The 25,640-nt window shown below is 56.5% G+C and overlaps 3 protein-coding genes and 1 long non-coding RNA gene across 8 annotated transcripts; 3 read left to right on the top strand and 1 right to left on the bottom strand.

Annotated features, from left to right (window-relative positions):
• Positions 1–390: 390 nt before the first annotated feature.
• DUSP15 (dual specificity phosphatase 15) lies at positions 391–9,191 on the top strand. Of its 2 annotated transcripts, none has more exons than XM_060614909.3 (7): positions 391–523; positions 1,505–1,538; positions 3,153–3,235; positions 5,547–5,596; positions 6,343–6,417; positions 7,573–7,744; positions 8,604–9,191. In XM_060614909.3, the coding sequence occupies exons 1-7, from the start codon at positions 512–514 to the stop codon at positions 8,874–8,876; spliced, it is 699 nt and encodes a 232-aa protein (XP_060470892.2). In that variant the 5' UTR covers positions 391–511; the 3' UTR covers positions 8,877–9,191. The 2 variants fall into 2 exon arrangements, with proteins under 2 accessions (XP_060470892.2, XP_060470885.2); XM_060614902.3 differs by lacking the exon at positions 391–523 and adding an exon at positions 533–782 and having other exon boundaries at positions 8,604–9,190.
• A 38-nt stretch (positions 9,192–9,229) lies between these two features.
• LOC132666770 (interferon regulatory factor 4-like) lies at positions 9,230–21,593 on the top strand. Of its 4 annotated transcripts, XM_060614877.2 has the most exons (8): positions 11,629–11,802; positions 16,185–16,374; positions 16,687–16,787; positions 17,937–18,042; positions 18,161–18,226; positions 19,006–19,374; positions 19,965–20,083; positions 20,565–21,593. In XM_060614877.2, the coding sequence occupies exons 1-8, from the start codon at positions 11,629–11,631 to the stop codon at positions 20,697–20,699; spliced, it is 1,260 nt and encodes a 419-aa protein (XP_060470860.2). In that variant the 3' UTR covers positions 20,700–21,593. The 4 variants fall into 4 exon arrangements, 3 of the variants coding, with proteins under 3 accessions (XP_060470840.2, XP_060470860.2, XP_078300294.1); XR_009604834.3 differs by lacking the exon at positions 16,185–16,374 and having other exon boundaries at positions 9,230–11,802; positions 19,985–20,083; positions 20,565–20,679; XM_060614857.3 differs by lacking the exon at positions 16,185–16,374 and having other exon boundaries at positions 11,127–11,802.
• On the bottom strand, positions 17,089–17,763 carry LOC132666795 (uncharacterized). The gene is made up of 4 exons (XR_013554545.2): positions 17,656–17,763; positions 17,461–17,567; positions 17,266–17,372; positions 17,089–17,177 (listed from the first exon to the last, which is right to left on the bottom strand). It is a non-coding gene; the product is annotated as an uncharacterized LOC132666795 (long non-coding RNA).
• A 792-nt stretch (positions 21,594–22,385) lies between the features above and the next one.
• On the top strand, positions 22,386–24,607 carry FOXS1 (forkhead box S1). Its single transcript, XM_060614891.3, has one exon. The coding sequence runs from the start codon at positions 23,093–23,095 to the stop codon at positions 24,365–24,367; it is 1,275 nt and encodes a 424-aa protein (XP_060470874.2). The 5' UTR covers positions 22,386–23,092; the 3' UTR covers positions 24,368–24,607.
• The last annotated feature ends 1,033 nt before the right edge of the window (positions 24,608–25,640 follow it).

The following is a 25,640-nucleotide window of genomic DNA, read 5'->3' as shown; positions in this document are numbered from 1 at the left end:
GGACGGACCGAGGGAGGGATGAATGGGTGGACTGGAGGATGGGAGGGCAGATGGCTGCATGAATTGGAGACGAGGATGGCTGGCTGGTAGGAGGCCCGCATGGGGGCGGGGCAGGAGTGGGGATGGACCGAAAGAAGGAATTACCCACACAGTGTCTGAATATGGGGGGACCCACAGCGATCCAAGTTCAGGCCCCCGTCACGTTTGTGCTAGGAAACCGCGGCCAGGCCCAGGGAGCCGGGCGTGCTGCCCCAGGGCCCGCAGGGAGGTCCGGGCAGCGCCCGAGCTGTGATCTGAGCGGCTGCGCCACCGGCCGGGGGCTCTTCCCGCCCCCGCGCCCACCCCGCCCGCGCCAGACGGTGCCAGGTGGGGGGGGGAGCCCCCGCCCCCACCTCCGGAGGTGGCGGCCCCACGCGGCCCAACAAGCTGCCGTTGTCCCGCGGGCCCTGGGCCCGGCACACTGGGGCTTTGTCCAGCCCCCCGCCGCGACCCACGGTGGGGGGGGCCCCACATGACCGAGGGGGTAGGAGGAGCCTGCGGCGGCGGTGGCGGCGGCGGCGGCGGCGGCTCCACCACCATTTCCCTCCCTGGCCGGGGGTCGGCGGGCGGTGGTGGCGGCGGCGGCGGCGGCGGCGGCCGGGCAGGGGCCCCTGTTCCCCGCCAGGCTGCAGGCGCCGGGCGTGGGCCAACAGGGCAGCTGTGACCCGAGCGCTCTCCGGGCGGCGAGCTGGGGGTGCGCCCGGACCCCCGTCCCCGTGATCATGGGGAATGGCATGACCAAGGTAGGGGGTCGGGGATCGCGCAGCCCGCACCTGGCCGCCCCCAGTGTCGCCGCGGCGCAGGCTCTGCCCCGGTCGCTGTGCCCGCCTCTGACCTTCTGGCCCTCTCTCTGACGCTCTGTGTGTCCAGATCTCTATCTCCCGGTGACTCTCCGACCCTGCGTCCCTGTGTCTTCTGCTTACGTCTCGGTCTTTCTGTGTCTCTCTGGTCTGTTCTCCCTGTGCCTCTGTCTCTCTGCCTGTTTCTGTGACTCTGTTTCTTGCTGGGTCTTTCTGTGGCTGTCACTCCCACACTCTATCTCTCTGGGTCCCTTTCCCTGTCTCCAGGTGTCTCTGTGTCCCTTGTCTCTGACTCCTTGGACTCTGTTTCTTCATCCTTCCCCCTCTGCCTCTGTTTGACCCTCCACCTGTCCCTGCCTTCCCACCTCCCTCTTCAGACCCCCCCCCCCCGCACCTGGTAAGTCCACCTCTCCCCTTGCCCCACTCCTCTGTGATCCTCCTCCCCTCTCTTCTCACCCCTGCCCAAGCTAGCTTCCCCTGGTGCCCCTCTCCTGCCATCCCCGGCCCCTCTCACAGTCCAGGCCCGAGAGGGAGAGGAGAAAGCTCCCTGAGTCCTGAGGTCCAGACACCTCACATGGGACAGAGATGGGCTGTGGGCCCCCCAGCTGCCAGGTGGGCAGGGTGTGCACCCCTACCCCACTGACCACAGCCTGTCTCTCCTGTAGGTACTTCCTGGACTCTACCTCGGAAACTTCATTGGTGAGCACTGCCCACACTGTCCCAAGGCTGTGGCACTCTGCCTGTCCCAGGCCTGTGTCCACCATTCATGCTCCAGCCCACGCACCTTGGAAGCGCTCAGGAATGGGGCCGGGGGCAGGGAAGCAATGCCAGGCTGGGAGGGAGAAGGAGCTCATGAGGACTAAGGGATATGTGGGCGGGGAATGTCCTCAGTGCAGAGGGCTCAGAACCGCCCTTTCTGCCAGATGCCAGGCAAGTCTGCACCTGCTCTGAGCCCCAGCCTCTCCCTCAGCACAAGGTCCACTCACCTCTAAGGGCTCTTATAGCCCTGAGGTTCTGAGTTGAGGTCTGTTTGGGGGTGCTGCTTCTAGCTGGGAAACTGGGAGCCTTCCCCACCCCACCACAACCTTCTACACAGAGGGGCGGTCTCTGGAGACTAGACGCTACCTCAGAAACTTGGTAGTGAGCACTGTCCCCTCTTTCCCAAGGCCATGGCACTCTATCTGTCCCAGGCCTGTGCTAAGAGACAGGCTGATCCTGAGACTCCACACATTTCCATGTGCAGTCAGAGAAAACTTCAGAGAGGGAGGGGCATCTGTGCGAGGGGCAGGGTTTTCCCCACCACGCCTGCGCCTCTCCCACCCGACCCTGCTTAGATGCTCCACTCTCATAAATCTGATCTCCTCCCTGGAAGGCCCCTCGGCAGTTCATGCCACTTGATTTCGGAGTATTAGGCTAAGTAAGCTCTGAATCCTTTTTAAGTCCGTAGTCCCATGAGGGTAGGGGCCATGAAACTGCCCCCACACCCTCATACCCAGCCAAGGCTGCACCTAGTAAGCACTCAGTAAATGTGTTGAATGAAGTAGACATTTGGAGAAGGAGGGGAGGAGTGTTATTTATTCTAATGATAAAAGATCTGCACACACTGGGATTCCAGCTCCTAGAAATAGCCACTGATGGAAGCATGAGGTTCATCCCTGGGTCAGTTTACATAGATCTTTGTAGATACAGATATAATATGTAAAATACAAATGGGAACCTGTTCTGCATGCTGTTCTGTAACCTGTTTCTTATTTAATAATATATTGTGGACACGCTGGCTCATCAGCACATAGAGGTCTTTTCAATGGGCAGCACAGTATTCAAGGATGACTATACTTATTTATCCATTTCTCTTACAGTGGACGTGTAGGTTGCCCCCACTTTTTAACTATTTCTGGTGTGTCTGCTGTTATAAGCAGAACCGCAGAGAACTTCATCCTCTACACCCAGCTTTCTGTGTGAGCAAACCCCTCTGTAGACAGGATTCCTGGAAATAAGAATTGCTGGATCAAGGATATGCCAGGGAAGGGTGTTTGCCATGGAAGGGAACAGCCTGGGCAAGACCAGGAAGAGGCTGGGCTGTTACTTATGGGTGCCCCCACGACAAGACTGAAGCGTTGGGGTGTGGTAGGACCTGTCACGGCAGGAGCATGACAGGAAGTGGCCAAGGAGCAGGGAGCTGGCAGAGGGTGGGCCAAAGTGGAGAGGGAGAGGTGGGGAGGGGAGCTGGGCAGTGAGCTCCCACCCTTCATGGCCAACAGGGACACGTAAACCGCACCCACCAGATTGGCTCAGGCATCCTGTCTCTTTCAGATGCCAAAGACCCGGACCAGCTGGGCCGGAATAAGATCACACACATCATCTCCATCCACGAGTCACCCCAGCCTCTGCTGCAGGTACTCTTTACCCCCATCTTTGGGCTGTGTGTAGGTGGGGAAGGGGGCTTCCGACCCCCAGTGGCACCCATTTATCAAGGACTTACCATGTGCCAGGTCCTATACTGTCTTCCTGACCTATACTAGGTCATTCCATTAAAAACTGATTTGTTTTACATTAGCATCCCTATTTGATCCCTGTTTGGCCACTAGGGCCCAGAGAGGTCAAGTAACTTGCCTGAGGTCACACATTCAGGAAGCTGAGGAGCTAAGATTTGACCATCTGACCCCAGAGGCCTCACCCTGAATCTTAAAGAGGACCCTACATGGGCTTCCCGTTGCCCAGCTGAATGGATGGCTACAAATGGATGATTCTGGGTTCTGTGTCTTGCCATGTAATCTTGAGCTGTGACTTCACCTCTCTGGGCCTCTGATCCCTCAGTCCTGTCTGCCCCCAGAGAGGCTGTTGTGAGGAGGCAGAGGGGCTGCAGGACGGTGAAGATGCTTTGCACATTGTAAAGCACGGCCCCCACCGGAAGGGTTGGTACCAGTTTTCTGGAGTCCTGGAAAAGAGGGGGTATGGGTGTTATAAACCAAAAGAGAAAAGTAGGAAATCCAGACCACTTATTCTGTAATCTTGGGCACAGGACTTCATCTCTCTAAGCCCCCTACCTCACTGAGTTGTTAACAGCCGCAAAACAGCCAACAACTTACAGGTGATATAACAAAGCTAGTCATATTCTTATCCCATAAAGATAGCCGCTCCTCCTAATCTGTTAGAGTCTGTGTCACCCACTAAAGGGGAAGAACAGTGGGTAGAAAAGGGCTCTGGAGATCTGAGCTCCAAACCAGGTTCACCGATTTGCTGTGTGACCTTGGACAGGTTCCTCTCAGTCTCTGGGCCTGAGTTTCCCCCTGTGTCAGATTTGACGGTCTCTAAGAGCAACTTCCAATAATCTGTGGTGCTCAGTGTCATTCAAACAAGAAATTTCCAGGTCAATGGAGTCTGACTTTGCTTTATAGGGCAGGCTTGTTTTGGAGTATTTGGAGTATGCAGTCACTGGATTGCACAGGGAAGGTTGTCAAGTCGTGAATAGATTGACTAATGAAGCGACTGCTTGCCAAACGAGTCCCCACTCCAACCGCCTTCCCCTCTTCCCACAGGCAGCCCTGCCTCCCCGTCTATTTACCAGCCAGGGTTTGATAATGGCAAGCAATCCCAAGGCCAAATGTGTTGCAAAGTGAAATTGCAAACCTTGCAAAAGATGCAGGATGGTGTGACCTTGGGAAAAGTGAGTCAGAGAAGGGCTGGAATCTCACCCAAGGCCATTAACAAATGAGGATCTGGCCTGGGGTCCCTTAGCTTGTGGCTGAGGGTGGGCCAGGCACTTGAAAAGAGTCATTTGAATATCAAAGGATTAAAAGAGGTCCTTGAGAAAAGTGATTCTTGAGCACAAATCATCTTTATGATCTTGTGTGAAGGTTAAGCACGAAGTAGAGGATATTATAGCAAGTTTGTTGGAGAAATTACTGGCAATGCATTCCTTGATTATTTTAATAATTAGCACATAGTTTGATAACCGTAATTAATGAGCCATATAAACTTATTTTCATGGCTTTGTTTCTTTTCAAGGTAATAAAATGTTTTGCCCTTTTTTTAATTTTATTTTTTATTATATTCTTCAAATTTTTTTAGAGAGAGAGCACACACGGGGGGAGAAGGGCAGAGGAAGAGAGAGAGAGAGAGAGAGAGAGAGAGAGAGAGAGAGAGAATCCCAAGCAGGCTCCACACTCAGCGCAGAGCCCAACACGGGGCTCGATTTCACAACCCTGGGATCATGACCTGAGCTGAAATCAAGATGCTCAACTGACTGAGCCACCCAGGCGCGCATGCTCTTTTTAAAAAAGTAATCTCTGTGCTCAACACGGGGCTCAAACTCACAACCCTGAGATCAAGAGTTGCATGCTCTACTGACTGAGCCAGCCAGGCGCCCCCTGTTTTGCCCTTTTTATGCTATAGTTTTGTAATCCTCATTTGGAGGACAGTTACTGCTGTGGCCCTTTCCCACCTCTTAAAGGTCCCTGGATCCTTTTTATCAAGTCCTCATGCCCAAGTCACCTTATGAGTTTAGGATACCATCTTCTCAGAAGGTTCTGGATAGAGCTGGGAGGCACTCACACATGCTATCTACCCTCTTCAGATAGAGAGGGCAACAGTGGCTCGGAGAGGGGTGGGAACTGGCCTGGATCATGAGGTGCTTGGGCAGCCCAGGCCAGGGTCAGGGGTGCAGCCAAGGGCCCCCCACTGCCCATGTGTGTTTTGTACTTGCAGGACATAACCTACCTTCGCATCCCTGTGGCAGACACCCCTGAGGTACCCATGTAAGTTCTCTGGATACACCAACAGATGGACAGACAGCTGCCGTCTGTGGTGATGCGGGGAGGGGTGGGGAGGGGGTCTGGGGGAGGACAGAGAGGACTCACACCAGAAAGCTGTCCTGGGGACCCTCGCACCAGTGGTCACTCAGACCTATGTCTGTCTCAGCCATGCCCTGAGCCAATGCCCCTGGCCAAGACTCTTAATCTCCCAGAGCTCGGTGTCTTCAGCTGAAGAAATGGAGAGACTGTCCTGTCTCAGGACCAGATGCCCCAGCAGATCTGAAGGCTCAGCCAGTTCCTGGCCCTGGAGTTAAGATGTCTGGGCTCCAGCCAGGCTTTGCCATTTACTAGCTGTATAACCTTGCACGAATTGCTTTCCCTCTCTGAGAGGAATCAAAGATCAGATTGCAGACCCCAGAGGAGTGGGACTCCTCTGTCTCCTCCCACTCGTTGCCTTGAAAGATCAAGATAAACCCTCTATGACAATAGGATCCGTCGGACCCACTGGAGAGGTGCTCCTGCCTCCGTGGCAGGATTTCTCATTATTGGCCTCTTTCACTGGCTGAAATGCCACCATTGTTGCTTCACACACACCTCCACTTGTACTATAGTCCTGGCCCTTATTCGCTGCATGGGCTGGCTGACCTGAGGACCCAGGGCTCTTGACATCCCATCCATCAGTGGGGAGGGAGACAACTCCCAGGAGACCTTCCCCCCAGTGCTCCCTACCCTGTTGCTTTCTTCTCTAGCAAAAAGCACTTCAAAGAATGTATCAACTTCATCCACTGTTGCCGCCTCAATGGGGGGAACTGCCTTGTGCATTGGTGAGTTAAGAGAGGAATGAGGGCAGGAAGTAGGGGAACTGCCCTCCCAAACACACACTCACCCTATGGGGAATGGGGAACCTGGGAGGCACCTTCTCCAGCCTGTTGCCATATATGACAGTCCATCAGTCGTCTCATGGAGGCTGATCAGGGGCTCCAACCAGGGCTCTGTGCCTTACCAGCTGTGTGGCCAAGGCCAAAGAGCGGTTTCTCCCCGAGGCTCCATTTCCTCATCTGTGAAATAGGGAAAAGAATGTTGACCTGCTGGGCTACCAGGAGGGATAGGAAGGTAGCTCGACACTCTCCAACAGTTCTGGCTCCCTCTCCTCCCCTCTAGGCTTTTGAGGAAATAGGGCAGAGCAGGAACCCTGGGCTGGGAGACAGGACCCCTGAGTCCTCCCATGGCCCCTGGATCAGTTGATGTCATTCATCCCTTAACTTCCCACTGAGCACCTACCCTACACTGGACTCAAGGCAGCCCTGCCAGAGCCCAAATCATAGGAGCAGCTCCTCCAACCTGTCACCCTCTGTCCCCCCTTCCCGCACTCCAGCCGCCTTGGCCAACTCCCCACACTTCAAATCCACCAGCTCCCACCTCATGGGCTTCATACACTGCCCAGAATGTTCTTGACTGACCCTTACCCATCTTTCAGGACTCAGCTTGCTGGCACTACCTTCCCTAATCCCTCTCCATCCCTCCCCATTAACTAGATTAATACCTTTTCCTATAGGATCTCCTAGCTCCTGCACTCATCTTCAGAGCAGTTATCACCCTTGAATTGTTTCCGTGGTTAGCGTCTGTCTCCCCCAACCATACTGTAAGCCCAGGGATGGCAGAGACAATGTCTATTAATTCCCCGTCATGTCCCCAGTTCCTGAAAAATAACAGATGGTCAGGAAATGTGTATTGAATGGATGAAGTGATGTTTCACTCGGACCTTTGATGTGGGAGAGTGCCAGGGGGATACTCCAGGCAGAAGGAACAGCACGGGCAAAGGAAATAGGAAAACAGGTCCTAGTGGGTTCTTTGTGATGGGAGCTCAGGAGGAGAGGGTGGGAGAGCTGAGGTGGAGACCGGGTGCCTGGGGGTAGGGCATGGAGGAGATCGGACCTTCCCTGAAGCCTGGTGGGTGGGGGGGTGGGGGGGTCTCCCAGCTTTGCAGGCATCTCCCGCAGCACCACCATCGTGACGGCATATGTGATGACTGTGACGGGGCTTGGCTGGCGGGACGTGCTTGAAGCCATCAAGGCCACCCGGCCCATCGCCAACCCCAACCCAGGCTTTAGGCAGCAGCTTGAAGAGTTTGGCTGGGGCAGTTCCCGGAAGGTAGGGGCTCAGGCAGAGGCAGGAGCTGGGCAGGGCTAGGAGACTCTTCCTGCTTGAGTTGAGCACCGGCTGCAAAGAATTTAGCCTGTGCTTCAGACCTGGCAGGAGATTTTGCTCGGGTCTTGAACTCATGACCCTTGAGCTAATCTAGCCCCTAGGTGTATTTTGTTCGGTCAGCCAGATGTTCCCTTTTCTTTTTTAGTTTACAATTGGGTAGCCTTTGGGCCAGACTATGGACCCTTCCATTTGACCAGGTCCCAGCACTGCCTGCTCTACCTGCCTGGAACCTGAAGGCATTTGAATGTTTGACCCCTTTGGGGAGAAATGCCATTTCCCTACTCCACCCCTGGGTCCCTGGTGAGGCCAAATCAGTTCCTTCTCTTAGGCCCACTGGGCAGAGGGCACACGGGGATGGCAGGAACCGAGGCCTCCCTCGGAACAAGGGATGAGAGACACAAGAGAAGCAGCCGCAGGAAAGCTCTCTCCGGGGTGGCAGGCTGGTTCTCAGAGGCTGATGTGCAAGGCCGCGTTAGGAAAGAGGCGGGCAAAGAAGAGGCCGGCGTGGGTGGAGTTGATGCGCAGAGAAGAGGGTCTCCCCTGCGCCGGGGGCGGGTGGGCGTCGCTTTAGCGGGTCGGAAGACCGGGTGGCAAAGGGGAAGGTGGGGGGGGGGGTCCGGAGAAGATAGGGAGGAGGAGGCTCGTCTAGGGCGAGGGTGAGAGGATGCTCAGGAAGGGGAGGGGCCCAGAGAGGGGTGGGGAGCTCTCGGGCCGGCGGAAGCGACGAGGGCCAGGGTGCGGGGACCCGCCGGCGGCCTGGCACCGATCCCCGTCTCGTCCCCACCCCCCTCCCTTCCCCCAGCTCCGCCGGCAGCTGGAGGAGCGCTTCGGAGAAAGCCCTTTCCGCGACGAGGAGGAGGTGCGCGCGCTGCTGCCGCTGTGCAAGCGCTGCCGGCAGGGCTCTGCGCCCGCGGCCGCGTCCCCCGCACCGCACGCGACGGCCTCCGAGGGAACCCTGCAGCGCCTGGTGCCGCGGCCGCCCCGGGAGGCCCACCGGCCGCTGCCGCTGCTGGCGCGCGTCAAGGAGACTTTCTCTTGCCTCCCGCGGTGTCTGTCCCGCAAGGGCGGCAAGTGAGGATCCCGGCCCGCCGTCGCGCCCCTCTTCCTCCCGACTCCACTGGTCCCCTTCGGGGCTGTCTGGGCCGCCCACCGCCTCCAGGACGGGCCCAGAGCCTGTGGGAGCCCCCGCGGCGACCTGAGCCCCGCCCCGATGCCCGCCCTGCTCGTCCGCGTCCGCAGTCTGTGTGTCCTCCAACTCTGCGCGTCTGTCTCTGTGTCTGGGCCGGCCTGCTGCAGCCGCCTGGTGCCTTAGTCCTTGGGCCGGGGGGGAGGGGGCACCCAGGCCTCCACCCTTAAAGGCAGCGGGAGTGGGAGTGGGTGGGTGGGTGGGGGTTAGGTGGGCCTGGAGGATATTAAAGAGACACAGAAGCTGTCTGTCTGAGCTCCTCCTAATCATTCCGCAAGGGCGGGGGTGCAGAACTCTGCCGGGGGCTGAAGCCTGCCACCTCCCATAAATTGCAGTGAGCAGGGCTGAACTCCGAGACTCCATGTGCTGCCCTGACCCCCCACCCCCACCCGTCCCCGGAGCCCTGGCCTCCTGAAGAGGCCCCTGAACCCCTCCTTCTCCCTGAACCTCTTTCTTCCTCTGAGCCCTTCCCTTCCTCACCAGCTCCCTCCTCTTCCCTATTTACAGATCCTAGCTAGTAAGCCATAGGGGAGTGCCTTTTTCATGCCTGCCTGTTTACATGCATGAGTGCACTTAATCCTCGGGAGGAAACTGAGGCTCAGAAAGGGTAGGCAGCTTGCCTGAGGACAGCTAGAGTAGGGGAGGCTGGATTTGAACCTGGGCAGTCTGTGCCCTGTGGTGGTTGTTAAGAAGCAGTTCCTTAGTGCCCATTTTATTTGGATTATTTGGGGCTTTTTGGTGGTAACTTGAATATGTTCTTTATATATTTTGGATATTAACTCCTTTTTGGATAGATCATTTGCAAATACCTTCTCCCACTAAGAGCCTGCTCACCTAGAGCTGAAAGCCCCAGGGCAGCCACTGAGGAGAGAAGGCTTTAGGGCAGCCCAAGAAAGCAGCAAACTGACCCCAAGGGTACACAGAGGTCATCCGAGCTGAGTTTTCCTAACCTAAAGGTTACTTTCAACTGGGGTTGAGAGGGGTCTGAAAAAACCCTGACCTAATAGCCACTTGTATGGGGTTCCTGTTATGCACCAAGCACTGTTCAGAGACTATGCACCAAGACTGTGTTCAGAGCTGTGGGGGAGGCCCAGATGCCAGTACTGGGAGTTCTAGGATGGAGGAAATAATCCTCACCTGCTGCCCAACCTGCTCCTCAGGAAACAGGTTGGTGTCCAAGGTCACCAGCTAGCAAGTGGTGGGGCTGGGATTTGAATCCAAGCAGTCAGGCTGGGAAGTTGAAGGCACGCCATTCTCCTAGTTACTATGATTCTGCCACCCAGAAATATGAAGAGACTGACTTCAGCTTCGCACTTAGATGTCGTCATTACCCTTGGATTCAATCCTATGAAATGCTTCGGGCCCCCCACTGAAGCCCTACAGTGAGTCTGAATCCTGGCCACACCCGTAGAGGTGTCAGAACTGAGTGGCTGTTGGCATGTGAGAACAGAGGGGTGAGGAGCATAAAGAAGGCCCCCCTGACCCTCAAGGCGCCCATGAAGGACAGTGCTACCAGCCTCTGGTCAATGCTGACTGGGCATCCAGCTCTGTGCTCCCTCGGAGTTTGAGTTTCCCCATGTGCACAGCAAAGGCTGCACTGCCTGACCTCTTTCAAATCGCAACCCCCCTTTGGCAATTGAATGAAAGACACAAGCCCTGGAAAATGCATAGGCATGAAAAAATTTGCATACACTTTCTGCGGGGTTGGGTGGGGGTGTCCGTAAACTCCAGGCGTAAGCTGTTGGAAGGCAGTGTGGGGAACTGTTTAGGTTCCTGGGCTCTGGGGACACAGAGACACAGGTTCAGATCCTGACTGCCCCCACATACTAGTTCTATGACCTTGTTATAGAACCCAGAGGGCTTTCACCTCTCTGAGCCTTATTCTTCTTAATCATAAAATGCGTAATTATCACCTCACCATGCCGTTGTGAGAACCAACTGAGACCCTGCAGGAAAGGCTTTAGCCTGGCCAACACTGTAGTGAGGCATCAGCAGATGAGGACTTCCAATATTCAAGGAGCTATTTCTCCAAGGGTGACCCTTGGACCACCTGGATCAGAATCCCCTGGGAGAACTTGTTAAATGCAGATTACTGAGCTTCTTGCCCAGAAAGCCTGATTCTGCGGGTCTGGGATGGAGGCAACGAGTGTACATTTTAAACCAGTCTCTGCCTCTCAATTCTGATTGGAGTTAGTCTAAGAAGCACTATGGCTTTACAACCTCTACAGTCTAGGTCCCGTAGGCTGGGAAGAACAGAAAACAGGTGCACGGGCGGGGCAATGGACGCCTCTGGGTGCCCGTCCACTCTGGGGACGGACATATCCCGGGCTACCCACCCCCTACCTTCCAATGGATCTTGGCGTCTCACCGTGCCTCTGCCCCCTCGCGCCGCCAGGCTACCACAGGGAGGGGCGAAAGGATAAGGCTTCCCGGGTGAGGGGGGCAGAAAGGAAAGCGAAACTCGTCTTTCCAGAACTTTCACTTTCGCCGCGTCCGCGCGCCACCCAGGTGGCTTCGCGATCCACTCTCGCGCTGGGGTCCCGCTCTCCCCGGGACCTGGCCCCTCCGGCGCACGGCGGCTCGGATGGCCGGCGACCCCTGGCGGAGGGAGGAGAGGCAGGTTCCCGACGGCAGGCGACCGATGGCGGGGGCCGGGGGTCCCCAGCGCCTCCGCGACTGGCTGGTGGCGCAGATCGAGAGCGGGCGCTATGCGGGGTTGCGCTGGGAGGACGCAGGCAAGACCCTCTTCCGCATCCCCTGGAAACACGCGGCCCAGCAGGGCTACCAGGCGCAGCAGGACGCGGCGCTCTTCAGGGTAAGGGGGCGGGAACCGCGGGACGCCGACCTGGAGCCACTCGCTCCCCTTATGCGCAGCGGTCTCTAGGTTGCCGTAGTGTTCCGCATATACGAGAGACCCTCTGACGCCCTCTTACAATCAGCCAGAGCTGCCAAGACCTGCCCCGTCCCACCTCCCCCAGGGAGAGCTCTCCTCCCTCTCCAGGGGGAAGTTAGATGCCACCCAAGGGGATTCCAACTCCCCCCCCCCCAAACCAATCCCAGCAGCCTGAGGACATTTTCTGTGCTTCCCCACCCCAGTGACCTCCTCCAGGGATGCCCTCCCTCGCTTGCTTCAGTCATCATTAACTTCCTCCAAACTGCCTCCTTCCTATCAACATTTCAACTCTGGAATCTCTCTCCTGAGCAATAAGCAAGAGCCGCCACCACCCCAACCCCCACAGCCACCTGCAGCTCCCAATTCTCAGGCCTCCCCTCTCCTTTCATAGGATGAAGGGCCTGGAAAGAAGTTCCTGGTCATCAACTCCCTCACTCATAGCTCCCCATCCCCCCCCCCCCATCTGGCTCCCCACCACCCTTGCTAACGTCACTAGTTGCCAAACCCAAGGATGCCATCACCGTCATCTTTGATGCCTGGGTGAGTTTGGGCCTGGTGGACCCTTCTTCCTTGAAACGGTGGCACTTGGTTTCCAGAATCTGCCCCCATCAACCCCCTGCTCCGTTTTCCTCCTCCGACCTTGCCACTCCCCTTCCTCAGCATCCACCCACCCCCTCATCTTTTGGTGCTCTCAGCGCTGGCTCCAGGACCTCCCTGCTCATCCCCCTCTCCCCCTCCACACAGCCTTAACATGAGCCCTACAGTTTCCAGCCTCCCCTCCAAGCCCCAGGTGTGCTGGTCTAATGGCCCCCAGAACTCTCAAACTCAGCGTACCCTCAGTACCACACTCGTCAGCTCGCCTCGACAAACTTCGGTGTTTCCCCAAGTGGAAGATGGCCCCGATTGTCACCCAGACCCCAGAACCAGGCACCTGACCCTGGCCTTTCCCCTCTCTTCCAATCTCATTGCACTCCATCACCAGGTCTGCTGGATCTTCCCACAAAAGCTTCTCTGCAATTGTCTGCTTGGACCCATTCCCACCGTCTCTCAGCAGGACCATTGCGGGGTGACCTCACAGAGCTCCCTGCTTCCCCCTGCCTCTCAGCTCTCCCCTCAGTCATCCAGAGAGATCTTCCTAAATGTAAATCTTGCCTTGACACTCCCCTACTCAGAATCCTGCCATAGCTCCCCATTGCTCTTGTGATAAAGTCCCAACTCCTTACCGAGGCTTCAAAGCACCGCATGAACTGCTCCTCCCTGACCTCACCTCTCCCCACCCTGCCCTCCCCAGCTTTAGGCCTGGCCTGACAGTTCTTTCAGTTTCTAAATGCTTCATGTCTCTCTCACTATTAGACCTCTGCACTTGCTGTTGCTCCTACCTGGAACACCCTCGCCTCTCCCCCTACTCCCGGCCAACTCCCATGTGCTCAGCTTAAACATCCCCTCCAGAACCTTCCCTGATGCATTCGTCTGTTGAATGCATTTGTCCAGCTCAATGGTTTCCCCCAGCCATCTCTGATTCCTTCTGCTTCCTCCACTGGAGGAACTTTCCCTGTGCATCATAAGTGCCTTGTATGAGTCTGTCTTCTCTAGCAGACTGCCTCCAGCTACTCGAGGGGAGTGACACTGAGTGCAGTGACTGGCCCACAGAGCTGTTGAACAGGTGGTTACATGGGCTGTTCAGAGAAGGGAGATTCTTTTTTTTTTTTAATTTTTAAGTTTATTTATTCATTTTCAGAGAGACAGAAAGAGAGAGAGAGAGCAGGGGGAGGGGCAGAGAGAGACAGAGAAATCCCAAGCAGTTTCCGCTGATGCATGTGTGGCTCGAACCCATGAAACGCGAGATCGTGACCTGAGCCGAAACCAAGAGTTGGTCGCTCAACCAACTGAGCCACCCAGGGGCCCCGGAGAGGAGAGAGATTCTGAGGGCTGCCCTCCCCTTCCCTCAATCCACCGCTGACCCACACAAGGGATCCCCTGGCTTCACACCTTCCTGTGCCCCTAAGCGCAGGGGATAAAGTTTGGCCTTTGAGAATCTCCGTGCTCCAGCTTCAATCTGTCTCTTCTTTCTTAGTTCCTCTTCCCCTTGCCTCACCATGGGCCCGTTGATCCTCATTAGTCATGGATTCCGCATTTGCCAGTTGGCTTATTCGTTAACATGTATTGGCAAGGCCAAAATCAATACTCAAGACACTTCTGTGGCCCACAGGCATGTGCAGAATGGTGAAACATTTGAGCCCCCAGACACACACGTTCCCAGCCGAGGCCGAACAAGGTCGCTCCAGGTGTGGAGGTCACAACAGCGAACACAACAAAGGCCCCTCTTTCATCGTGGTGACAGCACTCTGTGCCCTGTGCCCAGGCCAACTTTCAGTTATGTCCTGAATAGAATGAAAAGCAAAACTGCAATAAATAAGCACTGACTGTGTGCCAGGCACCGTGCAAAGCACCTTACGTAGACCACTCATTCTATACCCCTCACAACCACACGAGGTTAGGTATTCTGGGCACTGTTTGCCGACAACAAAATCAAGCCTGAAAGCTCTCCCCACAGGCAAGTGGCACCAACACAGGAGCTGGCTTTTCTGTTTGGTGTCCGTTTCCCCACCAGGCCTGGAACCTCTGGGGGTAACGAGTGAATGGGATTCATCAGTTAAAACCCCCGCAGCCCTGAATGTGACCAGGGCAAGTAATACATCTCCCACACTCCTCCCCTGTGGCTCCTCTGCTCCAGCCACACCGGCCTTGCTTGAATCTGTCAGCCTCTTCCCACCTCAGGACCTTTGCACTTGCTGCTCTTCTACCCAGACCACCCTCCCCCCAGTTCTTTGTCGGACTCCCTCCTTTGCACTCAGGCTTCAGCTCAAATGCTACTTCCTTCTGGAGGCATTTCTGACAACCCTTCTAAAGTAGCCCCTCATTTATTTATTTATTTATTTATTTATTTATTTAATGCCTCTACCACAAGAGTCACTCACTCTAATGTGTATAAAGAATATCTTTGGTCTGCACGGTTTCTTGCAGAGTGGGCATTGCTGTTTTGTGTGTGTTCTTACCGTATACACTTCATGTGGTCTATAGATCTCATTCTGTGCCTTACTCTTTTTTTTTTTTTTTTGCTCCGGATCATGCGCTGAAGACTTATTCTTGTTCCCTGTGCATCTAATTTATTGCTCCTAGATGCTTCTAGATGCTGCACAGACTCCCTGTTGGGTACCATGACACACACCCCCAGCCCACTTTCCCAAGGGTGGATATGAGTTTGCTTTCCAGGACCAGAATCAACGCTGTCGTGAATATCCTTGCCCGGGTCTCCTCATGAGCCTCTGTGAGCATTCCTTTGGAATTAGAAATTCTGCTCACAGGGTATATTTAGACTTCATTTGACTAGGCATGCTTGATTACCATCCAGAAGTTCTGCACTGTCCCAGGCCCACCACCTTCTGTATCCCCACCACCTTCTGGCATTATCCAACTCACTAAGTTTTGTCGGCTTGTGGGTGATAGCTCACATTTCTGTTTGCATCTCTGTGACACTAATGAGTTTAAGTACATTCTCATATGCTCACGGGCTTCTGGTTTCCTCCTCCCTAAACCACCCGGGCTTGCCCTTTGATAAGAACTTTTTCTTTAGGGGATGCTCTCTGTTTCCTGTTGGTTTGCAAAGTTCCTTGTATATTCTAAAATTAGCCCCTTGCCGGTTTCACACATTGTAAATGTTTGGCTTCTGGTCCCCGCCTTTGAAATTGTTGAGGATGGTATTCTCTGCCCCTACAAGAGTTTCTCCCACATTATCTTCCACGAGCTCACAGTTTCTCCTCTAACCTTTGGTTTTCTAACCATCTGGCGTCCACTCTGTATGTCGCAAGAGGTAAGGATTTAGTTTTCTGGTTTTCCAGGTAGCACATCACTGCCATTATTTTCTATCCCATCATCCTATTTTTAAAAATTGATCAAAAAAAAAATTGATCATAATCCATCACTTGAAATATAATGATTCCTGCTTGGCTGTCTGAAGCTGTTTTCTCTCATTAGACTTGAGTTCCTGGAGAGCAGGGACCATGTCAGTCTGGTTCCCCATTTGGTCTCCAGCTCCTGGCTCAGGCCTGGCGCACAGTAGGAGCTCGAGGAATATGTGTTGGAGGGAGGGAGGGAAGAACAGTGAAAAGGATGAAGGGGCAGAGAGACAGAGGCCTGGAGGGAGAGAGAGAAGGGTGAGAGGCACGGTACACCCTCATTCATCCACACGGCAGCAGCCCCCTCTTCCAGGCTATTCCTCCCCACGTGCCCCTGCTCGTTCCCAGGCCTGGGCCATACACAAGGGCAGGCACCTAGAGGGCATTGACAAGGAGGACCCCCCCACATGGAAGACCCGGCTCCGCTGTGCCCTCAACAAGAGTGCTGACTTCTGTGAGGTGCGTGAGCGCAGCCAGCTGGACATCTCCGACCCCTACAAGGTCTACCGGATTGTGTCCGGCAGTGCCCATGGCCCAGGTATGATCCTGCCCCTGGAGGTAGTAACCGAGGATGGCTCTCTGGGCAATAAGGAGCCTACCCTGCCCATCTGTAAACTGGGAAACGGTGGGCTTATGGAGCTTAAACTCATGCGCTGGTAAACGCAGAAGGACCCATAGACCTCCTTGGTTTATCTTCCCATTAGAAGGGATTAGGAGGAAACTGAGGCCTGGAGAGAAGTGGGCCCTGCCTGGGATCATGCCATGAGCTGGGGTACTCTTTGTGGGAGCACCTCTGTTGGGGGCTCCCCTTGAGGCCCGGGAAACAACCGGCCGTTCTTGCTCTATCCAGTGGCCAGGACTTGCGCCCCGCCTGGGAAGAAGAACATCCTCCGGAGCCGGCAGGAGCCCCCTGGAGATGTGACGGAGCTGGTGGCCCACAGGACAGACCAGGCCAGTTGTCCTGCCAGCCCCTGCAGCCTTGCCAGCTCAGTCACCTCCGCCCTCGGTGCTCTCTGGCACTGTCGTCTGTCCTGTCCTCTTCTCCAGCTGCTGCCTCGTCACCATCCCTTGTCTCTCCTGCCAGCTCGACCTCTTCTTACCTCTACTCCACCTCTAGTACCACCCTCAGCCCCACCGGCCCCTTCCCTTCGCCTCCAACGTCTGCGGCTCCGCCGCCGGCTGCATCCGCCCTGTTTCCTCCCAATTCACCCCTCGCCCCTGTCATCACTCTCGCTTCTGTCCCCATCTCCGTCACCTCTGTCCCCACCTCTGTCACCTCTGTCCCCTCATCTCTGCCACTTCTGTCCCCATGTCTATCACCTCTGTCCCCACCTCTATCTCCTCTGTCCTCTAATCTCTGCCACCTCTGTCCCCATGTCTATCACCTCTATCCCCACCTCTGTCACCTCTGTCCCCTCATCTCTGCCACCTCTGTCCCCATGTCTATCACCTCTGTCCCCACCTCTGTCACCTCTGTCCCCTCATCTCTGCCACTTCTGTCCCCATGTCTATCACCTCTGTCCCCACCTCTATCTCCTCTGTCCTCTAATCTCTGCCACCTCTGTCCCCATGTCTATCACCTCTATCCCCACCTCTGTCACCTCTGTCCCCTCATCTCTGCCACCTCTGTCCCCATGTCTATCACCTCTGTCCCCACCTCTGTCACCTCTGTCCCCTCATCTCTGCCACCTCTGTCCCCATGTCTATCACCTCTGTCCCCACCTCTGCCACCTCTGTCCCCATCTCTATCATGTCTGTCCTCTAATCTCTGCCACCTCTGTCCCCATCTCTATCATGTCTGTCCTCTAATCTCTGCCACCTCTGTCCCCATCTCTATCGCCTCTGTCCCCTGCCTGCTCACTCTGTCCTCACATGTCTCTCCCTAGCACAGTGAGCTTCACCTCTGACCCGACAACCTCCATCGACTCTCTTTACTTCTATGAGGGAAAGGGTCTTGAGCTCTGAAACCTCAAAGTCTCCATCAACCCCACTGGCCTCAGTCTGCCCAGACTTCCCTCTGCCCCAGCGAGCACAGTCTGGGAACTCCGGTGGCTCACAGTCTCCTCTCCCACCCTCATGACCCTCTCTCCCAATGGCCAGGATGGCTCCAGATCAACCACAGAGGATAAGGACAAGGAGGGCCCCCCCAGGCTGGCCCAGCAGGGCTCCCTGCCACCAGCTGTCCCAGGCCCTCTGGCTGACCACAGTAAGGACCGGATCTCCTCGCCTGCCCTTACTTCCTCCCTGGCCTCCTCCAGGATCTTGATTCAGGGGTCGAGGGACCCAGGGCAAGTTGTTCCTGGCTGCTTCCCCCCCTTTCCTAGGGTACCAGGCGCAGGACCCCACACACCGCTGGAGCCCATCACCCTCTGAGGACTTCAGCAACCCCGGTAAGGAATCTGAGGCCTTCCCCTCAGGCAGGTGCCCAGAAGTGGGGAGGGCCAAGGGGTGAGGCCAACTAGGCCCCTTCACCCAAAGCACCCAGCCCTGGTAACAACAACAGCTCATGTTCGCTGAGGGCTCAGTTTATGCCAGGCATCTTTCTAAGCTCTCCCCACAGCCTGTGAGATAGATACTGCCATTGTCCCCACTTTACAGATGCAGAAACGCACTCCAAGGTTAAGAACCTTGCCCCAAATCAGACAGTGAGGAGTCCTGGGAAGGTTACTGTGGGGTCACAGCTGCTAAGTAGCAGTGAGGGGATCAGAATGCAAAGGCCTGGCTGCAGACCCCCCAGCCTTAACCATTGAGCATCCCCCTGGCCCCTCATATGGAGTGTTGTTTCTATCAGCATTAAACTGTTTGCTGGGAAGAAGCTCCTAGACTACCAGCGGTTAGGACTGGAAAGGCCCCAGTGTCGTGGTACATTGCCCCAGGTGTACCAGGTAGATGGCCATGTAGTTGTACCCCAGTAGATGGCCCCTATGCTTTTGACCATGGAGCTCGAGCTACCAGTTCATTTATACTGGAAGCTGCTGCTATTTAACTGGTGCCAGTCCTACTACTGCTACTACTAGAATCCTCATCATCATTTATCCGGAGGGAGCACCAAAACTTCCCCAGGTGTGGGCTGGAGGGGCCTGGGGGGTGGGGGGGAGGGCGAGGGGAGTAGGGCGTGCAGTGCCGGGCGCCTCCAACGCCCGGCGCGCCCCCTCTGCCCGCCCCGCAGATTGCTGGCTGCACGTGCGGCTGTTCTACGGCGCGGAGCTGGTGCGGGAGGCCACCTCGCGCACGGCCGAGGGCTGCCGCCTGAGCCCCGAGGCAGTCAACGCGGCCGAGCGCCTGCTGGGGCCGCCACCGCGCGTCGCGCAGGTCGGCTTCCCGGAGCCGCCGCCCGGCGCCCGCGTGCTGCAGCGCCTGCTGCGACACCTGGAACGCGGCGTGCTGCTGTGGGTGGCCCCCGAGGGCGTGTTCGCCAAGCGCCTGTGCCGGGGCCGCGTGTACTGGCGCGGCCCGCTCGCCCCGCACCGCGCGCAGCCCAACAAGCTGGAGCGCGAGCGCACCTGCCAGCTGCTCGACACGCGCCGCTTCCTCGAGGGTAAGAGCGCGACGGTGGGGCCGCGGGCAGCTTGGGACAGAGTGGCTGGGCAGAAGGGGCGTGGACAGCGGCGAGTGGGCACACAGGATGTGAGCGCAGGGGAATGGGATTCTGGGCTTGGGATGGGCACTGAAACAAGGGATGTGACACATAATCACTGGGAGTGGGAACGAATTATAGGCGGAGGGGGGGGGGCTTGGGCACAGATGTGGACATAGGCTTATGGGGAATGTAGGCACGGGGCGGTTTGGGGCATTGGGTGTGGGGCATAAGCATAAGACTTGGGCACATGTATTGGCATAGGGCACAAAACATAGGCTGGGCACTGGGCACAAGATAGGCACAGGTGAATGGCAGTGGGCATGGGGTGGGCATAAAGGTGTGACAGTGAGCACAGGAGCACAAGGCACAGGGCATGAGCACTGGAAGTGGGCACAGACGTGGGACATGAGGCGGGTATAGGGACGAGGAAGTGGGCACAGGGCATGGGCACACAATGGGAATGAAGCCTTATAGGACATGGCCATGGGATATGAGCACAAGGTGGGCACTAGGTGGGATTCCCAAGCCTCCAGTCTTGGTCCCTGTAGAACTGCGCGCCCACCTGCAGGATGGCCACCAGGAACCTGAGTACCAGATCCGTCTGTGCTTTGGCGAGGAGTACCCAGGGCCCCCAGACCAGCCCGAGGAGCGACTCATCATGGCCCACGTGAGTCACCTCCAGAGAAGAATCACACCCTCCAGTCGCCTCCAAACAGCCCCTTACTGATTTCCTCCAGTCCTCAGCTCCTGACCTGATGACCCTCTGATCTGTAAGACCCTGCATGTAAAATGCCGGTGGGGTGGGGCGCCCGGAGGTCGGCTCTGTCGGTTAAAGCGATAGAATTCAGCTCAGATCAAGATCTCACAGTTCATGAGTTGGAGCCCCACATCAGGCTCTCCGCTGTCTGCGTGGAGCCTGCTTCAGATCCTCTGTCTCTCTTTCTCTCTCTCTCTCTCTCTCTCTGCCCCTCTCTCGCTCTTGCGCGCTCGTTCTGTCTCTCTCGAAAATAAATAAACGCTAAAAAAAATAATGAAATGCCGGTGGGGTGAGGACTGACACTAGGTTTGTGACTTCCCACCGGAATGTAGGGGGGCGCTAACGGAGACAGTTGGCTCATTGCCCACCCCACCCCCCACGCCCCCTGCAGGTGGAGCCCGTCTTCGCCCGCGAGCTCTTCCTGCACTGGAAGCGCCACTACCACGGTGCCACGGCCAAGGCGGGTCCCCAGCCCCGCATCTCCGATGGTATCACTCACCTGCTGCCACAGCTGAGTCAGCACTAAGGGGTCACTTCCTCCCCCCCTCCCCTCAGAAGTCAGCACCTCCCCACCAGCGGACCCCATCCCAGACCTGCCCAAAGAGCCAGTGGACTTGGGACTGCCCCCCGCTCATCGCCCAGGTCGGTGGGGACAGCGGAAGCAGATCCCTGCCCTTCAACCTCCCCGCCGCAGAGATGCAGCCCTGGAACGCGGCGCGTGGGCAGACAGCAAGCAGCTGGGCCTGGGAAATCAGGAGGAAACCAAACTAGACCTTGAGGTTCTGGAAACAGCAGTTACGGCAGAAACAAGACTTCATTTCTTGTTGAGAGCACAAGAGGTCTGCAGTGGTCTGCTTGAGTGCCCATTTTACCTGCAACTGATTCATTAGAAGGTTTGCTTCAAGTTGGGTTTACCAGTTAGATCCTTAGGGATTAGCATGAAGCCAGACAGTAACAGAATTGCCTGGCCTCTGAGAGGTTCTGAGTTTCCAGAACCTTCCTCCCACCTACCATTGGTCTGTATTCTTATGTGGCCAGGGAGGGGTCCCACAGCAGAAAACTTGGCCTGAATGGGGCGGGGGTGGGGATGGGGGGCTGATGACTGAACCACTGGCACCAGTAGATAACCATCTTTGGGGAAACTGATCCAGACCCCTAAACACAGCAGTAAGGCAGAAGGCAAAGTTGGAGGGAGGGGTCCAGTCCCTCCCCCAAGCCCTGCTGATTTTTGCAAATGGCAGTTTGTAGGCAGTCCTTGAGAATTGGGAGGGAACCCCATCAACCATAAAGGCAATTGATCCTGCCTTGTCAGTAAAGTCACTTTCTGCCCCAGATATCAGACCTTTTACCTTTTTTGATTTCTGACTTTATAGGCATTCTCCTACAGATGGCAACATAATAAATCTCTTTTAGTGATACATTAATAAGCCACTTTTATGGAGGGAGTGAGCTGTATGCTTCGACAAAGGACAGAAATCAGCCGGATCACTGGTTTTTATTCATTGGACAAATGTTGGTTGAACACCTACTCTGTTCCAGGCCAGTACTAGACAAAACAGCCTGTCTCTACTCTCTTGGGGTCCATAGCCTGTTTTCCGTGGGGGGGGGGGGGGTCCAGTGACTGTCCTCTATCCCTGCTCCTTTTCTATAGAAGGGGTCATGTTAAGGAGTTATAGAATCCTAGATTCAAACCTGGATTCAGATTTCAGGTTTGTCATTCACTAGTTGTGTGACCTCAGGCAAGTCACTTAACTTTTCTGAGGCTTAGATTCCCCATCTATTCAAAAGAAGCCACAAAGGCCTTTGGAGCAGGGTTGGTAAATGCAAGGAGTAAATGCAGAGAGGGAAGTTGAGCTGTCAGGAGGCTGACTTGGAGAGTGGCACACAGTAGGTATCCTCTGACTTGGTTACTTATGGGTGGGAGAGCATGGAGAGCATCCTTAAGATTGGATCCGGACTGTTCTAGGCTTTGCTGGTGCAAGGCTGCAGCTGGTGGGGAGCCTCAGTCCAGAGTGACATTCCTGAGCCAAGTCTAAACCCCTACTCTGTGCTAAACTCCTGGAGGCTGCTGGATTCCGTGTAAGGGGGCGTGTTACATCCTCACCACAGTATGGACAGCTGAAGAGTCGCCAGCTCCAGTTTAGAGATGAGAAACTGAGGCTCAGCCAGGGTCAGGGACTTGCTCGAAATGCCTCTTGGAGGTGGGCAGGGGTGGAGGGGGGAGGTCTCTGCCTAGATGGCCGTCCTCTCCACAGCGGTCACTAGAGGGCGCCAGAGCTCAGAATACTGGGTTTGGCGGTTCTCCTCGCCTCCATGGGGCCGCGCCCCTCACACACCGCGGAGCTAGGAGGGTAGCAGTATTGTGACCTCAAGGGCTGTGCACTGCCGGGAGAGGGGGGCGGGTCTGGGGCAGGGAGAAAGGAGACCCCAGGCCCGGAAGGAGAAGGAGAGGAGAAAAGGGGAGCTGGAGGCGGGGACTTGAGGGCCCCTGGGGCTTTTCCCACAGGACTCCCAGTTCTCTAGATCAGCCCCTTTGATTCTGCCTCTTGTCTCTCTCATCAGTGTGCATCTCTCTCTGTCTCTCTGCCCTACACATCTTGCGTCTGTGCCTGTGTCTCTGTCTCTTGCTCTTTCACTCTGTCTCTGTAGCTTTATTTGTTTCGGTGACTCTAACTGTCTCCATATAGCGTGTGTGCGCGCGTGCGTGTCTGGCTCTGTCTGTTCTTTCTGTCTCTGTCTTACCTTCGTCTCTCTAGGTATGTCTCTGCCTCTGTCTCGCTGTGTGCGTCACTGTTTCTCTTGTTATGTCTTTACCTCTCTGTGTCTTTCTCTCTGTTTTTAACTGCCTCTGTCTCTTTCTGTTTCTGTCTCTCGCTCGGTTTGCATGTCCTGTCCCTTGCAGCCACCACCCCCCAGCACATGTGGGCTGAGGGTCTCAGTCCCTTCCCTCCTATCTCCTCACCCCTGGCAGCTGTGCAGTTTCCCAGTCCTGGCCTCCCTGCCCGCCCCTCTTGGGCCTTAGGGGAGCGGGGTGAGGGAGGAAGGGAGGGCAGCCTGGTGGGCCCACCCCTTTTTGCCTTTCCAGGCTGGGAGGCTGGGCCAGTGAGCCTTTTAACCAGCCGGGGCAGGCTGTGCGGGACACCAGCCTTGGACGCAGTGCCTGGCCCCTCTGTGGTCCCGGCCGCCGCCAGACCGGCCAGCATGCAGCAACAGCCCCTGCCTGGGCCCTTGGCCCCTGCGGCTGAGCCGACCAAGCCTCCCTACAGCTACATAGCTCTGATTGCCATGGCCATCCAGAGCTCCCCAGGACAGCGGGCCACGCTCAGCGGCATTTACCGCTACATCATGGGCCGCTTCGCCTTCTATCGCCACAACCGGCCCGGCTGGCAGAACAGCATCCGCCACAACCTGTCACTCAATGAGTGCTTTGTCAAGGTGCCCCGTGATGACCGCAAGCCAGGCAAGGGCAGCTATTGGACGCTGGACCCCGACTGCCACGACATGTTTGAGCACGGCAGCTTCCTGCGCCGACGCCGACGCTTCACCCGGCGAGCAGGTGCCGAGGGAGCCAAGGGCCCTGCCAAAGCACGCCGTGGACCCCTCAGAGTGACCAGCCAGGATCTGGGAGTCCCCGACGCCACAACTGGCAGGCAGTGCCCGTTCCCGCCGGAGCTGCCAGAGCCCAAGGGCCTAAGCTTCGGGGGTCTGGTGGGGGCCTTGCCAGCTACCGTGTGCCCTGCAACCACGGACGCCAGGCCTCGGCCACCCATGGAGCCCAAAGAGATGCCCGCACCTAAGCCTGCAGGCCCGGGGGAGCTCCCTGTGGCCCCCTCGTCTTCCCCGTGCCCAGCATATGGCTTTCCTGCTGGCTTCTCTGAGGCTGAGGGTTTCAGTAAGGCCCCCACGCCCATCTTGACCCCAGAGGCGGGCGCTGGGAGCAGCTACCAGTGCCGGCTGCAGGCACTGAATTTCTGCATGGGGACTGACCCAGGCCTTGAACACCTCTTGGCCTCAGCAGCCCCCTCTCCTGCACCACCCACTCCTCCAGCCTCACTCCGGGCCCCGCTGCCCCTGCCAGCTGACCCCAAGGAACCTTGGGTTGCAGGCAGCTTCTCTGTCCAGGGAGGTTCCAGCTACCCATTGGGGCTGACCCCCTGCCTATACCGGACACCAGGAATGTTCTTCTTTGAGTGAAGCCAGCCCGGCCTCGGGCAGTCCCTGCAGGGTGAGCCTGACTCTAGGATCTGGGGCACTCTCAAGGGACCCGGGCCTGGCAAGCCAACGACAGCTGGGACAGGAAGCCAAGATTGGAGTAGCGAACACGCAGCCAGGCCCCAGGGCCTCTGGACAGACTTGAGGGAGAGGGGAGGCAGGGCCCCCGTGGGATTTACTCTGTGGCTCTCAGGGCCAATAAAAGCAGTATGATGATGGTCAGCCTGCTGGATGGTTGGGGACTGAGGGCTGGGACGCCTGGCTCTGTGTGCAGTGGCTGTGGTTGTGGGGTTGCGGGGCAGAGTCAGGGGATCCTGGGTGGAAATGTCCCATATGAGGCTTTCTCTTGCTGGGGACTTTCTCAGGGAGTTTCCCAGGAAAGTGGAGGAAGCGGGAGCAGGGAATAGGGAAGAGAGAAAAGGAGTGTAGCCAAGAGATACCAGGCAGGGGGTGAAGATGGGCTGGCCTGAGGGGCTGATTCTCCAGCCCCAAACTCTGTGACTCAGCACCCCCCCCATTAACAGTGGTCATAATAACTGTGACCATTTGTGGCATTTATTCTGCCGTGGGTTTGTGTATATCCTTTCCCCAGACCCTATGCAATTCAGGATGTTATCCCCATTTTCCAGTGGTGGAAACTGAGGCTCAGAGAGTTCGGGGCTCATTAGCTCCGACCCCAGATGGCAAATAAGTGGCTATGCCCCCAGCCCCTGACCCGCAGTGAGGAAGCAGGGGTGGCACATGGGAGGAGAGCTGGTGGTGACCCCCAGGGTGGGAGAGGCTTTTCTGGAATCCTGGAATGCCAATGCCAACAAGGCACCCTTGCCCCTTTGCACAGACAGGGAGCCCAAGGCTCAAAAAGGCAGACCCCAGTCCCTTTGCATTTTCCACATGAATGGGGGACCTCCCTGAGCCCCCAGCTCTCCAAGGCCCCCTGATGACTCTTTAAGAAAGCATTTCTCTTATGGGGGAAGTGTGACTGTCCTGGATACAGATCAGAAGTGACTGAGCCCTGACTTTTGGCCTCCTCTGGCCGTTCCCCTCGGCAGAAGCAAAAGACGGGGGTATATTCGTGGCCCCTATCAGAGGAACAGACTCAGGGACCTGAAACCTCAGTGTCCCCACCCCCTTCAATACCAGCGTTGCTGAGGCACAGGGCTTCCTTGTGGAGCCTCAATGCCCCATCTGGATCCTGGGTATAGGGAGAAAAGAGAGAGGCCAGGGATACTGGGGAAACCCCCTTTCTGGCATTTGC

Source organism: Panthera onca, chromosome A3, assembly GCF_046562875.1.
Source record: "Panthera onca isolate mPanOnc1 chromosome A3, mPanOnc1 haplotype 2, whole genome shotgun sequence".
NCBI lineage: Eukaryota > Metazoa > Chordata > Mammalia > Carnivora > Felidae > Panthera > Panthera onca.
Note: the sequence above shows the minus strand (reverse complement) of the source record. Positions and strands in the feature narration are given on the sequence as shown.